The following is a 16,635-nucleotide window of genomic DNA, read 5'->3' on the forward strand; positions in this document are numbered from 1 at the left end:
AAATGTACAAAATTCACACACTTTTTCTTTTTTTTTTTTATCATGTTCTTAAAATGTAAGGTTTTACATTTCAGCCTCTGGCTGCAGGTTCATGTACTGACGCACAAATCTTCTTCGTTAAACGGTTTTAATCTCACGTGGACTCGCCTTTGCAGTTAGCCGTGCCAAGTGAGCGTGTTATCCACATGCAACAGCAACGCATTTTCACATTCAGCCTTTTAAAGTGACATTCACACATTGTGCTTCTAATAAATTATCAAGACCCAAACACACAGTAGTAAACAAGAAGCAGATTTAAAGATGCATTACGTAACTTTTTGACCTTGAAACTTCGCATCCCAGTGGTGATATCTATCGTGTGCATTTCAGGAGCCGCTGCTACCCAGCAGCGTGCCGAGGCTCAGAAACCGCGGTATAGAACAACGTCGCTGATGCAGCAAAGAAACGCAGGAAGATTAAAAGAGAGAAAAAAACAAAACAAGAGTCATCATAAGATCGTCTTCTGCTGGCTGGAGAGAGCTAACAGGTCAGGTAGGATGCAGGATGGATGCAGAGTCAGCCATCGACTGGGGGCGAGTGACGGAAATGGCAAAAGTTCTGTAGTGCGTCTTTTAGGGCTGCTCGATTATGACAAAAATTACAATCACGATTATTATGACTGAAATTGAGATCTCGATTATTTATGACAATTATCCTGTATTTTTAAACAACGCTGCGCGTCGTGGTGTTCTAGACTCCGTGTCGTGCATTATAACCGTCTAATGGACGGTTCCGAGTTGTTTAATCCGCTTTTACCGCTTATATTGGAACTATTTTACCTTGGTCTCGATGTACGTTTTATGCCAAACTAGGTGAACTTCCACAACCTACTGCAGTTATTCTACATTGACCTGCAGCCGGAGCCGACTGAGACTGGCCGCCTGGGAGTGCTTTAGGACGGGAGAGGCTCCCGCTGCTCCTTCCTTACAGTAACTGCAGAACAATATGTGCCTCCAAGTCAGTCGCCAAAACACCAGAAAAGTCTCTAATAACTCCAGTAAAAGCTGCTAGATTTGTCGCTTTTAACAAAAAAAGTCTCCAGATTTAGCGAGAAAGTCTCCAAGTTGGCAACAGTGTCTGAATGAAAGCAAAGCGGCTGTGGGAGGAGTTTACAGCACAGCGCTGCAACGCCAGAGACGCTCGATTAGCAGCTGAAGACAGCAGGAGAGGAAACTGCAGAGAGAAAAATAATCGCACCCTTTTATTTTTATGATTGTTGAAAACCCAGATCGTAGTTGAGATTAAAATCTGATTAATCACTCAGCGCTAGTGTCTCTAAATGTCTTAAAAGTTTACGGTCAGCATGACGGACCTGTATCTTCTTCTGTCGCAGAGTGTTTTACAGATGAAACACCAACTTTAGGGAGTAAAAGCACACACACACACACACACACACACACACACACACACACACACACACACACACACACACACACACACACACACACACACACACACACACACAGCGTTCCCACCCACAGCATGAGGCCAGACGGACAGATCAAAGGTCAACTAAACCAGGTTGTAAGGTCAGCGGGGTTAAACTGGACACTTTAGCACAGCAGCTAAGGGGTGTAATCTGAAGAGGACTGGGGGGGTGGGGGTGGGGGGGGGGGGGTGGTCTTTGTGTGTTCTGGTTACCAGTTAAGCATGCCTGTGGCAGCGTGTGTGTTCTGTAAGCTGTGTTAAACGTTTCTGTACCTAGCCAGTCGTTGAACTTCTTAACCTCAGACGGCAGGCCAAGCTCAGTGAAGTCGCCCGTGTGCAGGAGCACGTCGCCGTAGGGCATCTGGATGCCATCGGTACGCGAGTGTGTGTCCGAAACACACACAAACCTGGTGTGTCCCGCCGGCTTGGGAGTGTCATAAGGAATGGGGTCCACCCTGTAAAGACATGACAGAGAGGTGGATGATATGAACCCTGGTCTGACCAGCACAAGATTCTGGACAAGAAGGAGTTAAATAGTTGCTTTCATGCCTGTTCACACATACTTTGCTTTTCATGAGAAAATAATTCACACAGGATTGAAAGCATGTTAATAAATGCAGGTTAATCACTTTAAATCCACTTTAAACTATTAGAAAAAAGGTATAAAGTTGATTTCTTATCTTTTAAATCACACCGACATAAAATGACAAAAAGACCAACAACTATTTCATGGATTAGAAAATATAAGATCCACTTGTCTTTATTCCGTGTCAACAGGCCTTATCTGCTCTTTTTATTTTTTTTACTCTGAATACCAACCACTCCAAAATAAAAGAAAGAGCTGCAATCAAAAGAACGTGGACTTCTTCCATGCCGCCTTGTGATGTTGCAAAAAGACGCATCTTCAGAAGATTTATGCTAATTTCAGGCCACATAACAGGAGACACGCAGCAGAGAAACTGACTATTTGGTGTCCAAAATGAATTTAGCAGTTCACAAACAACACATGCAGCTCTGCACAATGCATCTGTAAGAAAAGATGAGACATTACGACCATTGTTCTTGTTGATACGTGCACAGATGAAAGCAACATTTCCTTAAGCAGACGGTGAATTAAGGCATGCCATGTCCTTTCAATCCATTATCAGAAAAAAACACTTAGACACAAGTCTGTCTGGGCAAACAACGACTAAAAAGGGTCCTTTTATTCAACCTTCTTGTTTATTATAAGCATGTCTTTTAAAAAGGAAGAAAACCCTGCATTACTATTATTTTTTTCCTAAAAGGAAAGATGGGAAGAGGAAAAAAAAAGGTCTTGTCTGTAATTGAAGTCTCCAACGTGCAATCGTCCAGCACTCTGCCACCAGACCATTATTTCATTAAAAGGGATGTCACTCTGTCGGCAAAATCAGACACATAATCAACCCTGCAATCTTCAACCTGACACACACACACACACACACACACACAAAACCGGGGTTGACTCACGCATGTGAACAAACATGGCACGGTGAAAGCCGAAGAGGGTGAAATCAAAATGTTTCAGACTGATGGACGCCGTTGGGAGAGAAAAGCAGATGCAAAAAAACAACATCGCAATGGATGGCTTTGTTTTTTTTTTAAGCAATTTTCGGATTTTAATGACAATTTGAGTCAAATTTCACGCATGAAAAGCAAAGGGGCATTAATACAATTATATTTAAGACATTAGTTGACACACTGATCATAATGTGGGCGAACATCGGTAACATGTAGCCCACATCTCGTCTGTTTGAAGTCCAATAACCTGCATTCTGTCTGCAGTGACATGATGCTGCATATAGTAATATCCTTCACCGTGAAGCAGAATTAAAGAGTTAACACAATGCAGATCACTTGGATCAAAGCATCCAGTGGCAGCTAAACACAGCCATCCCCATTGTGATCATTTCAAACATCAAGAAGGAAACAAATCTGATGAAATGACTCCACAGATTGACTTTCACATTAAAAATCCTCATTGATTTAAAACAACAGAAAACCCTATAGCTAAAAAAAACAACAAAAAAAAAAACCAAACTTGGAGTAAAAAAGTTAAAAATATCTCCATCTGTAAGAGTTGTAGCATTGCTGTGACAACAGGCGAGAAGTGTGAAGCATGTGACACTCCCTGTTGTATCAATAAAACAGCCACGCTTCCGATGTGTCCGATCAGAGTGACTGGCAGCACTCAGCCCAACACGCCACACACGGCTAGAAGCGAAAACCGCTGCTGGAAACTCACACAACCATTTCCTTTAATCCGTCAGACGTGATGTTTGTTAGAAGCCAACGGTCACATTTAAGAACAATTCTGTCTCATTTATGTTGCTGCGTGTCAGCAAGCGCAGCTGAAAGCAGAAGGAAGCTGCACGCCATGAAGTTAAATTCTCTTTCATTAAATTCTCTTTGTGAAATTAAATTTACTCATTAAACGTGTCGGTGGATTCTAAACAAAGCCATAGACTCTGGAAGGCTCAGTCATCTTATTATAACTGCATAAAGACATGCGTTACTTATTTATTTTCCTACTTTCTTCATGTCATTTATGTACTTTACTGCTGCAATTCGCTTTCTGCCACTTTTCTTTATTTAAAAACCATAACTTCTGCTGTTTTACATATCAGACTAAATAATCTGGCTTGTATGTGACATTAATGGCTGATCAAGATTTAAAAAGATTAAAAAAAAAAAAAAATTGGAATCAAAATTTTCTATTTTATAGCCATTTAGCAGATGGAACTTATATCGGATAGTAAGAATAAAAAAACAAACAAAAACAAGCAAGAAATAAAAAAAAAAAAAAGACTGGATATTAAAAGAAGAAAAATGAAAAATAAAAAAAAAACAAAGAAAAGCAATATAAAAAAATAATAATTTGCAATAAAACAAAAAATAAAAATAAAAAACAAGATAAAACAAGAATAAAAAGTAAAACAAAATTAAATAAAATATACTCCCTGATTTCTAATGATCAGCTAATAGATGAATCTAAATAAGCAGCCCTACTTTAGCTGTCGTGTGATTTGACTGCAGTGTTGATGTTGGCGGATGAAACGTGCCGTTTCTTTTTTTGTTCTATTTTTTTTAACAAGCAGTAGACTGTTTAACATTCACGCTGAATCCTTACGGACTTCAGACAAACTTTGTGACGGCTGTGTTGGTTGACTTATTTGTAGAAAAAGAGAAAACATTGCTATGCAGGCAGAAAAGTGATGCAACAGGAGCAAAAAAAAACTAAATCAAACCATTGTTCGGATTCAGGGAAAACTGCACATGAGCTCTGTCCAGTCGGTCAAGTGAATATTGTGCAGCGACTGGTACGGTGCTGGTTTGACAGCCATGCATCCTCAGACGGAGGATCTCAGCTATGTTCTCACACACCGGAGCAGAGCAGCCCTGAACCACATATTAAAACTGAACAAAATGAAAAACTAGCCAGAGAGATAATGATATTTACTATCGACTGCGTGCAGTAAATAAGTCTCAGCGCTCCTGCACACACACACAAACACATTACTCTAAGCCAGCAGAGAGGCGCATACATTGCAGTGTAGCTGCTGATTAGATTTGGTGCTCTGTGGAGCCTGGATGCCATGCAGCCTGACTGGATTCGACAGTTCTCGTCATGGAGAAAGGATGAATGCTGAACCACATGGGGCGACAAAACAGCCACACTCATATGTGTATGTATATATCATACACGCACACACACACCCACACATGCATATTAAAACAAAGCCAGGAGAAAAACAACCTCCATCTCCTCCCCTTTCCTTTGAGATTTAATCCATCCGGAGAATGTAAGTAAATACCAGCAGCCCCTATCAATTAGAGCCCGCTCAGGCCAAGAAACCTTCATGATAGTAATGCATTGGTCTCTCACACACACACACTAAAAGACAGAGAGCCCCAGTTTTCCCTGCTAACACATGACTGTATAACAGGCCAGAGTTTCATTAGTAATGTATACAGAAGTTCAGGAGTTCAGCACAGACCTCTGATCTATTGTAAACCGAGACGGTGAAAATGAAAAAGTCTTCCAGCAGCAGGTAAAAGAATATTCTCCAGCGACAGACTGAACTGTGTTCGCATGAAGGTTCGTGTTAACATGTCTGAGCTTCAGCGTGACATCAGAGGGAAGACTGAAGAGGGAAAGGAGCAGGGGGAGAAGGGAAATGCTAATGCGCTCGGGGAGGGCAGGAGCACACTCTGAAATCCGCCATGACATTGGAGCTGACACAAAACCGAGGTCTGTGGTGGCAAAAATATCTGCTTGCTGAAAAAAAAAAAAGAAAAAATGTCTGTGATCCTTCAGCAGAGAAACCTCGGGGTAAGTCGCTCCTCCTCCTCACCTTCAGCTGGAATATCACAGCAAATAGTAACCTGAAAATGTTTGCTTGGATCTGGTTCACATTTACTAGTCTTAGTTTTACCAAACGAAACATTAGTACCCCGATTTATCCATCTCTATTTAAATCATTAAGTATTATATACCTGTCAGACAGATCTTTTATGTGTACTGAATTACTAGCATCACATAGCTTTCAAAAAAGAGAGATTTGTCTTCTTTTAACAGTTATAGGGGCTAAAAGGGCTCGGGTGTGTGTGTGTGAGGGGACTATGGATATGTGTGTGTGTTTTATCTATTTTGATGTAAGTTGTTTTATGTGAAGTACTTTGTATTGTTTCTTAAGCACGAAAAGTGCTATAGAAATAAAGTTTGGTTTGATTTGATCAATTAAATAAATGAAATGCATCCATTTTATTAAACTTGTTAACTTTTAAAGGAAAATACTTTAATCTCTTTATTGAAATCAGTAAAAATTACAAAAAAATAGAAAATACTTCTAAATTTAAGCACAACAATATAATATAGGGGTGTGATGATATGCTTTTGTTACGATTCGATTCTGATTCTTTGGGTGCCGATTCGATTTAAATTGCAACAATTCTCCGATATTGCTGATTTTTGTAGATTAAAAACAAATAAAAATGTATATAAGGTTTTTTTTGCTTGTCATTTTTCTTCATTTCAATGAGGAAAAAAAGAAAACAGTAGCCAGACCCTCATTCTGCTGCTATAATACCCAAGACAGATAAAAAAAAGAACCATAAAAAAAACAATAAAAATGACAAAAAAAATTATTATGCATTCATTTTATTTATTTAGAAAAAAGATTTTTAATAAGAAAATGAATTTTAAAATTGTGAAGAAAAAATCCCAAAATTTCGATTAGATTTTCCCACCCCTAATATAATGATTTGCTAAATAACATTTAAGCCTGAAATAACTGACTAGAAAAGTGCTGAACAGATGCAACTGCAACAAGGGATTTACTCTAAAAACCTTTGTGGTTCCGAGGACTGAAAGAAGAGAAACGCGTCTAAATGGTGAAAACTGGACTGAAACCGTAAAGAGTTATTAGTTACATGTGTCATTTGGCAGCAGAAAGCAGCAGTGTGAGAAATAAAACATCAGCCTGGGAGAGGCAGACGGAGGGAAAGGGAGTGCTCTCTGATGTCTGTGGGAGGATATTTCGGTTGACGGAGCTCTCTTGGCTCCGTGGCCTTTTGGAAAAACACACAAGCAAACAGGGTCAGAGTTCAGCCAGAGCCCGCTCCTTCAAAAGCGACACTTAACTCGCAGCAGATAAGAAGGTCGGCAGTTCGAGCTCTTTGAGGATGCTTCATAATCATCATGACTGATTGCAATGTTTTCCTTTTTTGTTCCTCTTCCTTTTGGAACGCCTCCCAAGTTTTCACACCGTCCAGGTCCGGTTCTTTTTGTCAAATAATCCAGTATGAGTCCGTTTCAAGCCGCGCTGTCCAGCCAAACAAGAACTCTGTGTTGTGTCATGTATCAGAAAAGACTGAAGGGATTATTGTTTTTCTTCATCTGGGTTAAAAATGGAAAGTAAAGGGAGGAAACACTTGACAGGGCAATGCCGCCGTTTCATCAGCCCTTTGGTGAAGCTTGTAAAAATGTAAATGTGTGTTTGGTGTGCTCAGCCTTTTCTGTTAATGTGCTTTCTTGTAGAAGCATGTTTTGATGTTTCAAGTCAACTTTAAATGGTTTTAAGGACATCTGACGGCAGCTTTGTGTGCAGAAGAGGAAAACCGAGCTGATTTCTCATTTAAACGAAGAATCAGGCAGAAAGATCTGAAGAATTTAAACCCTTGAAAACTGAATTTGCTTTTATCTGGTCGACTTCAAGCAAGTTTTATTTAAAAGAAAAATACACTGAAAATATTACATTACTTGATATTAATTTTTGTTGTGAATGTGATTAAATTGAAAGATGTGACTGAATTTAAATACTGCTTAATATATTTTATTTATTATAATAATCTAAACATGTCTTTATCACAGCCACATTATTCGGGGTGAAAACTGTGGGTTTGTTCACAGTATTTTGCTTCCAGCTCTGTTTTGCCATGACGGGGTTAATGGGGTCAACACCTCTGAGGTGTCTGTCTGTCTCAGACGTGTCCATCACACTTCAGCCCATATCTCGCTCCGTTTTATACCCATTGCTGGAGCCCTAACCTCAGATTCCTTCTCTCACCTCCCAGTTTGTTCTCTTTAACGGTACGGCGTGGAACTAATTTAGCTTTTTATGATGGTGAAGCAAAACTCAACTATTGCTTTCATAAATATGTTTTACCAAAGTCTAATCCCATCTAAAGGAGGGTGTTTTCACCACCTTTAAATACGGCAGCCGAAAGGGGACAAACTTGTTAATTTTCTATGCTTTGTGTCGGGGAGGGGTTGGGAGGGTGATCATTCAACTTGTTGTTGAATGAAAAAGAAGGACTATCCGTGGTCTTTGCTCCACGAGAGGGAGGAAAAATGAGCCAAGAGAAGACAAAGAAATAATACATGGGAGAAAAGGAGAGTCTACATGGGAGTAGTGTTCAGCAGAACGGAGGTGGAGGCTGCAGCTTTCTGCTGGACAGGTAAGTTCATTCAGTCTAACAGTGAAGTTTATTTTGGCGTAATGTTAGAAACAGGGCAGGTCGTCCATCAGCTACTTTATCCTGCAGTTTGAGTCGCATCATTTACTGAGACGCTAACTTGTTCGTTAGCCTACAGCGGAAACGCTCCATTGCAACAGTTTCAGTTCACAGAAGTCATACCAGCAGGACGCCGTGCGCTGCTTTCACGCGTATTTTTCCTCGTGTTTCATCATTTATTCCATCTGATTTGTCAAGCGGCGTGGGGGTTAACGTCCTCCCTCCAGTCACACGATGACATTAGCGATTAGCACTAGCTTGGTACCAAATACATGGAGGACATGCTGTAACTTATCAGCATCAGTAAGGAGACAGAATTACGTATCGTTCTGTACCTCATCGCTTCCACTTGTGCAAGATGTAACATTGTTTTACATTTGTGACTCTCCACGGCTTCGGTAGCGGTAACAACGTGCTTAAACAACGAGGCTGGTTGTTTGTTTGCATTCAGTAAGTGCACCACGATATGGGAGGTTTTCTTCCACGCTGGAGCTTTAAGGAGTTTTAACGCTGATCAGTAGGAGGGGAAACGGCCACCTGTTACCTCCAGGCCTGAACAGAGGATTCCTACTGGTCCAGATGGGATAAATGGGATCAGGGCTCAAACGTTTGCTGATTCACAGTCCAGTCTTTTGTTTATATTTGGATTAAATTTTATTTATTCATTTTCAAATAAATCTAATCTTTCGTGGTAAATTCACAAACTCGTCCTGCTGGATTTTAAATAAAATTCCTGACAGATTAAAGCTCCGACATCCAATCAGAGAGTTCCAACATCTGGATTTCATCATGGAAATTAAAATCATCAACATAGTTTTGTTCATCTTGTTTCATGAATGTCAGTTTTCTGTAATCATCGAAGGAAAACATCTTAAAATGGTAACGGATGATGTCAGCTGCTGATTATCAACCCAGATATTAAAGCTATTGTTAATATTTTTCCTTATATTTGCTTTTTTCTTCATCTGATAGATATTTTAATCATTACGGCACGATTTGATTGGTTGATGATTCTCTTTTTTTTTTTTTTTGGTTGACAGTTCCAGTTCCAGGTGACTGATCAACATTGGAGCGATTTATGCTGCAGACATGCTCAGAGAGCAACGTGTGCAGACTGAAGCATGGCATGAAAACAGCTCCAGCACACCCCAATTCCAAGTTACACCCAAGATGTTTAATGTTCAGTTTATAGCAGCAATAAATAAAACTATAACAAAACAACAGTTTAAGCAGCGATAGGATGATCAAGCTATAAAACTTATAGTTGGAGTTCATTTTGAGAAGACGAAGAAAAGCATAAATAAAGACATATAAGGTCAAACTAAACATGTATTTCAGTCCCTAAATGCTTACATCAATTATGAATAATAACTAAAGTTATTAAAAACACAACTTTCACTGTTCATAATCTTTTAAAATGTTTTTACAATAAACATTAACTGCAGTCCTTATTGTATTTATGATTGAAGATCTGATTAAACTGATACTAAACTAATAAAAATTGGTATTTTTTACCTTTTTATTTAAATCTTAAACTTTGTTCTGACTGAACTCAGCCTTGCCTTTTGTCAGCAGAAGAAGCTGACAAAAGACAAAAGGCAGGTTCACTGATGAGCACAAAAATCACAGCAGCTGATAAAAGACTATAACTACATCTGCACTTCATCACTTTTCAGTCAGCTTAACAGAATTTGACATTTACGTAGCGATTACGCAAAAGGAAAGTTAATTTAAAGCATCAGCAGCTGAAACGGAGTCATAACAGGCCGGTTTTTTTTCCTACAAGGTACACACTGTCTTTATTGCTCTTTCAGGAGAAACATCAAAACACAATGCTCCCCATTTCCTCCGTCTATAACCTCTGCGTCAGCCCCCCTCCCCCCCTCTTATGAAGTCACACACACACACGAACACAAACGCACTCTTCCACGGTGCAATACCATTTCTGTGAGAGGAGCGCAGAGCGCCTCTCTTATCTTGTGCGTTTCAGCTGTCTGCGCTAATTCAATAAACTTCAGAGGAACAAAATGAACAGAAGAATAACAGAGAGGGGGTTGCTGCTGGTGTGGCTGGGAGAGACGCAAGAGGACTGGAACAAGCAAACAGGAAACTGGGGCAAAAAGCACCAACAATAAAACGTACGGCGATGACGCCGCTTTATGAAAAATCACGAGGAGGAAGACAACAAAAAGAAACGTGGGCGCACAGGAACAAGATATTCAAACTGAAATTGATTTTCAAGAGTGCTGAAAGATGGCCTTGCGCTTTGATGCCCCCCTCCCTTACTCCATTTGTTCAGCATGTGTGTGTGTGTCCTCCCCTTTCCTCCCATAATGGCACTGTGCAGCACACACAAAGGCCGAGTTGGAATATCAGCACTGGAGGAACCTTCCGGCGCTGCGCTGGGAAATAAATTGCTTCTGCTAATGCGCCTTTCATTATGGCACAGCCCTTAATTGTGCTGCCGACGGTCTCCGCCTGGCTGCAGGGCTGACGAGAGAAAAGGGTGAGGAGACGGCCGTGAGGCGGCCCCCTGAGCTAAAACACCCACCAGCAGGGAGACTAAAACCAGCAGAGAGGCGTTCACCTGGACCAACAAGACGACGCACAGCGGAGCGAGGACGCCTTACAGATCCTGACTTTGCTGCAGAGCTGCATCAAGCAGGACTTGGTCATAAAACATTCAAAGGAAACACTTCCATGTGTCCCGGGATACCTGGTGGAAAGCCGGCGCCACTTTAAGAGTTACAAGTTTACAACCTCAACACTAAACAAAAAAAAAAATACACTCTTTGCTTTTCAGAGTTGAGTGATTAACACAAATACACACCTGTAGAACTTGTCATCTATATAAGAAATATATAAATACAGGAAAAATGTGCAATTGTTGCAGAAAACATAACACAACCTGAAACATCTGGTTATTTAGAAAAGAAATGAAATTATTTATCTGGAATGCTGAGTGAGGCGTTCGTCGTCTTAAAGAAGAGAAAAAACTTAAAAGTGTTAAAGAAATAAACCAAATTTAGGAATGAGTCATCAGTCAGGCCAAACTAAACACACTTTAAACTGCATAAACAAAAGACTTGTCATTTTGACAAGTCGCAGGCTCAGACGCTGGATTTCTATTTCATGTTAAAGAGGAAGTGACATCATCGGGGGGGTTGTGCCCCGCCATGCCAGGCTAGAGGGGCTCGAAGATCCAAAAATCACAAAGACAACATCAAAAGACTTCAATCTAAAAAGAAAAGAAAAAAAGAAAGCAGACCTGTCTGATGTCAACTGTCACTTAACCCACAACATCAGCAGCACCATCAGCTCCAGCACCGCCATCCCGACAGGCCCCAGCAGCAGGTCAGGGGTGGAGAGGGAACTTAATCAAGGGTTCTCCTGTTACAAAAAGCCCCTCCATTCCAGTCGGCAAGCAGCGGCAGGACGGCAGGGGAAAAAAAGGCCACAGACGTAACGTTCTTTGTTCTCCTGAGAGCTCAGGTCTGACTGCTACGAGGAAAAAACCTTTTATGTGCCACTGATTCTTAATCATCCTCCTCCAGACCCCTGTAGTGTTTAAACTCCAGAAAAGTCCGACTGCGTTGCATCAGCAGCTCATAATCAGAGTAAATTCAGATTTATTTCAAGTCCTTTATTGATTGGAATGATGATTGCATTAGTCTTTAATAGAAAAAATAAATAAAACAGGTGGATATTTCACAACTCATCGTCTCGCTCTCAGTTCGCACAACCGGAGCTGCTGGGCTCCATCATTACGCTTTAAACGCCGCGGCACAACAAGTCCACATATGTCGTTTAATAATCCTGCCTTTTGGAAGCAGGAAGTAGGAAATCTGACATTATTATCATAATAGAACCACCTCTCGAATCACAACTATATAACTATGTACAACTTTCACTACAAGTCGCTCGAGCTCACCGCTCACAGAGCGTGTTGAGAGGGATGACTCCAGTCTGCAGGACACAGGTTTTAGTCCACAGACTGGACGAAGGTTAACCACTCTGGACCTCTGGGCAAGACCCTTAACCTCCAACTGCTCCCTGGGTGCCATTTCATTGCTCTGCGTACAATTAGCATGGGTTAAAAGCAAAGAAAGAGTTTCCCACTGGAATTACTTTAGTACAAACTAAATAATTATTTTATGTCACATCATGTCAATATAAACTGTTGTTTAAATGCTCAAACCTACAAAACATTATTATCTAAAATTAATGCTTTATTACCAGGAACATGAACTCTTAAATAAAGAGGCAGGATGAAGGCTTATCACTGATATGTTTGTAAGGTCGCAGTGAAAAAGGCACCGAACTCAACCACCGGCAACAATGGAGATAACTCTGCAGCTTTTCCATTAACTGGCAGAAACTCTGCTTTGTCACCAGGTCGGATGGACCCAGAGTTTTCCTTCTTCTTCTTTCTACTGTGAAGAAATGAAAGGAGCACAAAAATCCTCCTCGCTGCTTGATGGCTTGGTTTTGTTTCACACTGTGAATAACTGCGCCTGATAGATAACAGAAAAGAATTGGTCTCGGTGTGCAAAGGCTCTCCGTGCCAAATGATTTATCTCAGATGACAGATTTGAAAAAAAAAAAACAATAATAAAAAAGAAAATTAAAAATCTAATTTAAGTGTGCAAAGCCTTAAACATTACCTGGTTAGGTAGCTAAAAATCTTGCTTGAAGATTTACACCTTTCTGAACACTTTTCTCCTTTAAGAGGCAGCTTTGGCTCAGGCCATCCACCAATATGATTCAACACTTCTGTCCATTTGTCTTTTGAGATATTAAACAACACACACATGCTTATCAGGGTGTAATTAATAATAATTAAAAGAGCTGTGTGAATCTGTTGGCTTTTAAGGGTCAAAAAGAAGAAAAATGTTGTATTAAAGCTGCACATTCAGCTTTTAGTCCCTCTTGTTTGTCTTGCCATCTTATTTGAATCAATGGGAAAATCAAAGAGGCACTCACCATGTTAATGATAAAAAGGTTTGAGGCCAGGCTAATGTTTCCATTATGAGCACAGACTAATCACAGCCACAGTAGCATTAAAATACAAAGGTAGAGCAGCAGCAGGGAACCGTACAGAAAACAGTTCCATAAAAGACAAACTTGTTTCAGGGGTCATCATCTCTTTAGTGATGGTTTAACTCGCCGAACATCAAGGTGGAAAAGGCAAATGCTGGACTTTATCCTGAGGGTGTACGGCACGATAAAGCAGCGCTTGTACCTTAATTCGCAGGGGAAACAGTAGAACTGAGCTGCTAAAAGAAAAATGAAAGTGTCATTGTGACAAGCTGAAAACCTTCCTTTTCCATGATTCTTATAGTTAGGATATGAGCATCTTCCTGAGTTGGAGTCTGCATGTACGGGACCCAACTGTCCAGGTTCTGCTCTTTGCTCTTATAGTTATGGGTAGTCTAGCCATCCATTACTTATGTAGCAATGGGGATGTTACCTGATGAAGTACCTCACTCTATTTCTCTATTAATGTATTAATATATGACAATATTGCCGTCTCTAACTTATTCCTCCTTTTTTCCGCAGGTCTTCCTGAATAAGTGCAGTTGTACATGTTGATCTGTCTTTTCTGTCCTCTCCACCCCAACCAGTCGAGGCAGATGGCTGCCCTCCCTGAGCCGGGTTCTGCTGGAGGTTTTCTTCCTGTTAAAATGGAGTTTCTTCCTTCCCACTGTCGCCGCGTGCAGCTCAGGATGGAGGATTGGATCAAAGTCATCATTCGATGTAATCAGTTGGTTTCTATTATAGGATATGTATGAACTGGCTTGAAATGATGTGTTTGTTGATCCGTGTATGTAAAGTGCCCTGTGACAACATTGTTGCGAAGTGGCGCTATACAAATTAAAATGAACTGAATTGAAACCACCGTAACTTATTGACCGTAGAAGTTTGAGGATGTTAACGTTAGTGGTGTTGGGACACTTGGCCTGTTGGAAGTTCAAGACGACAAGAAGAGGAAGAGGAGGAAAAAAAACTGCACTGCGCAAGTGAAATTGTAATTTCTCCAGCTATGCTGAAGAGCCAGTCAGACTCAATGCTGGTTCAACAACCTGAATAAAAACACACTGATGGGGTCTGACTGGTGCAGGGTGCAGATCATGGCGATATGAGGAAGGCACACTTTCACTGACGCTCCAGACGTTCCTGGACGCCATCTGTCATCTGTGTTCAAATGCCTCAAGTCATCAGAAGAAACTCGCCCGTCACGATTAACGACACCAGTGATTCCAGTGCTCCCAAAGGCAGGGACCTCAAACTCCGGCCCTTAAAGCTGGGTAGATGATGATGGGGAGCTAGGGAGATGTGAAAGTGGCGCCCTGTCCTGCCTCCCTGCGTGATCCAAGGCTTTTTTATTCGCAGCTTTTTCCAGCAATTATTTTTTCTTTCTCGGCTGTTTAGCGAGAGGAGGAGAATAAACCGAAAATCCTTTCTGCATTTTCTCAACCATGAGTTTCTTCTTCACTACTTTGTATTTTCATCCTAACACGCTGTTTATATGCAGGGTGTGGCTATCAGGTATGCGCTGCTGGAGGGGGAGGAGGGGAGCCGGGAGAAGAAGCTTACAGAATATAAGAAATGAACAACTATTTGGGTCTGAATGTTTGGATTGGTCAGAGTTTTTACAGATTTACAGTAAACTGAGGGGTCTAACTACTAGACTGGTATCAGGACGAGGAACTACGTGCTGTCAAGTTCCGCGCAGCAACCCGGTGAAGTGAGTTGGATGTATTAAAGCAGGATTCACATCCCAAGACTAGCAAGACGAAGAGCAAGGCCCTGAACCCCCCAAATGCTCCTCAGGTGCAGACTATGGCTGTTCACTACTCCTAGTGATTGCATCTAGTGATGGGTCAAAAGCAGGTGGTTCGTTTCAGTAGGTTTAACTGGGATGTTACTGACAAATATATAATTCTTCTTTCTTAAACCTGCAGGACCGAGGGCACAGAGGGCCAGAGTCTGAGATCCCTGCCTTACTGTTTAAACCCAAATCTTAGCAGGGATGCCCAATAAAGCTTGGATGTGCAGGAATCTTTTAGTACAAGTTCTGTGGTGGGTAGAGAGACCGGTTAAAGTCCCCAGACTGGCTGAAGGTGGACCACTGTGTCCCTGGAGGAGGACACTGACAGGAGTATGAGAACAAAAAACCAAGTGAAAGAAAAAGAAACTGAATTACTTCCTACTTGTCATTCTGCGTCACAGCAGAACTAAAGCTGATAGTCTGATATCTGCCAGTCAAAATACTGGAATCCAGACTTATCTAAATATCACAATATCACTGATGTTTGTTTTCACTTCCGAGAGGTTTAGTTAATAATATGAAATATGAAATCAAAACATTGGTGCTGCTGCTGATGAGTTTTAATATTTTACTGGTTTAATGCAGATTCTTGGGCATTTTTATTCATTTTGTAATTATATAATCTTATTATTACATATCTTCTATTCAATTTAATAGATTATAAATTAATATGAAGTTAATCTATAAAATTTCCCCTCTGGGATAAATCATCTTTGATTTGATTGCAAAAAAGATCATTTTATCCTTTTTATTTGATTTCCTTATCTAAATATATTTTATAATAATTCAATAAGCATTAGTTTCAAATACTTATGTTCATGAGTTTTATTTATATTTCATATTGCATCAGAAAGATATGAACGCACAGTTAATCATGTGGCTTTTCTTCAGGAGGCTGCTGTTGACAGAAGTATAAATAAGTCACTGCAGAACTAAATGTAGGGATGGATTGGATTTGTGGCTTCACACTGTGGTGATGGTCTCCCATGATGCACCACGCTGTGACGCTGACAGACAGCTTCTATGGGACATATTAGCTACAAGTAGAGCTACAAATTGTGGGTTAAGAGAACTGTGACACTTGTGGTTTGCCTAATGATATGCAGAAGAACATTTCCACACCTCCACACTGATTTCAAGCTAAAGATTTTTTCCTTTCTGTTAAAGTCAGCACACCGGTGCTGATGGATTTGCTTTAACAAGGTTTAACTTGTTACCGCAGTGTGACAGAAGTAGAGCAGCATCCTTCCCTGGATGCAGAAAACCCTTTTTGTCTTCAAAATGGAGTCACATGAGGGGGA

General features: G+C 40.6%; 1 protein-coding gene across 1 annotated transcript in view; it reads right to left on the reverse strand.

Moving 5' to 3' along the window:
• mpped2a (metallophosphoesterase domain containing 2a) overlaps positions 1–16,635 on the reverse strand; it is an 80,330-nt gene that overhangs the window by 52,779 nt on the left and 10,916 nt on the right. Inside the window, exon 3 of the mRNA XM_079247662.1 lies at positions 1,741–1,922. Within this exon, the coding sequence (XP_079103788.1) occupies positions 1,741–1,922 (182 nt within the window). The remainder of the gene's footprint in view (positions 1–1,740; positions 1,923–16,635) is intronic.

Source organism: Telmatherina bonti (genome assembly GCF_933228915.1).
Source record: "Telmatherina bonti genome assembly, chromosome: 1".
Classification (NCBI taxonomy): Eukaryota; Metazoa; Chordata; class Actinopteri; order Atheriniformes; family Telmatherinidae; genus Telmatherina; species Telmatherina bonti.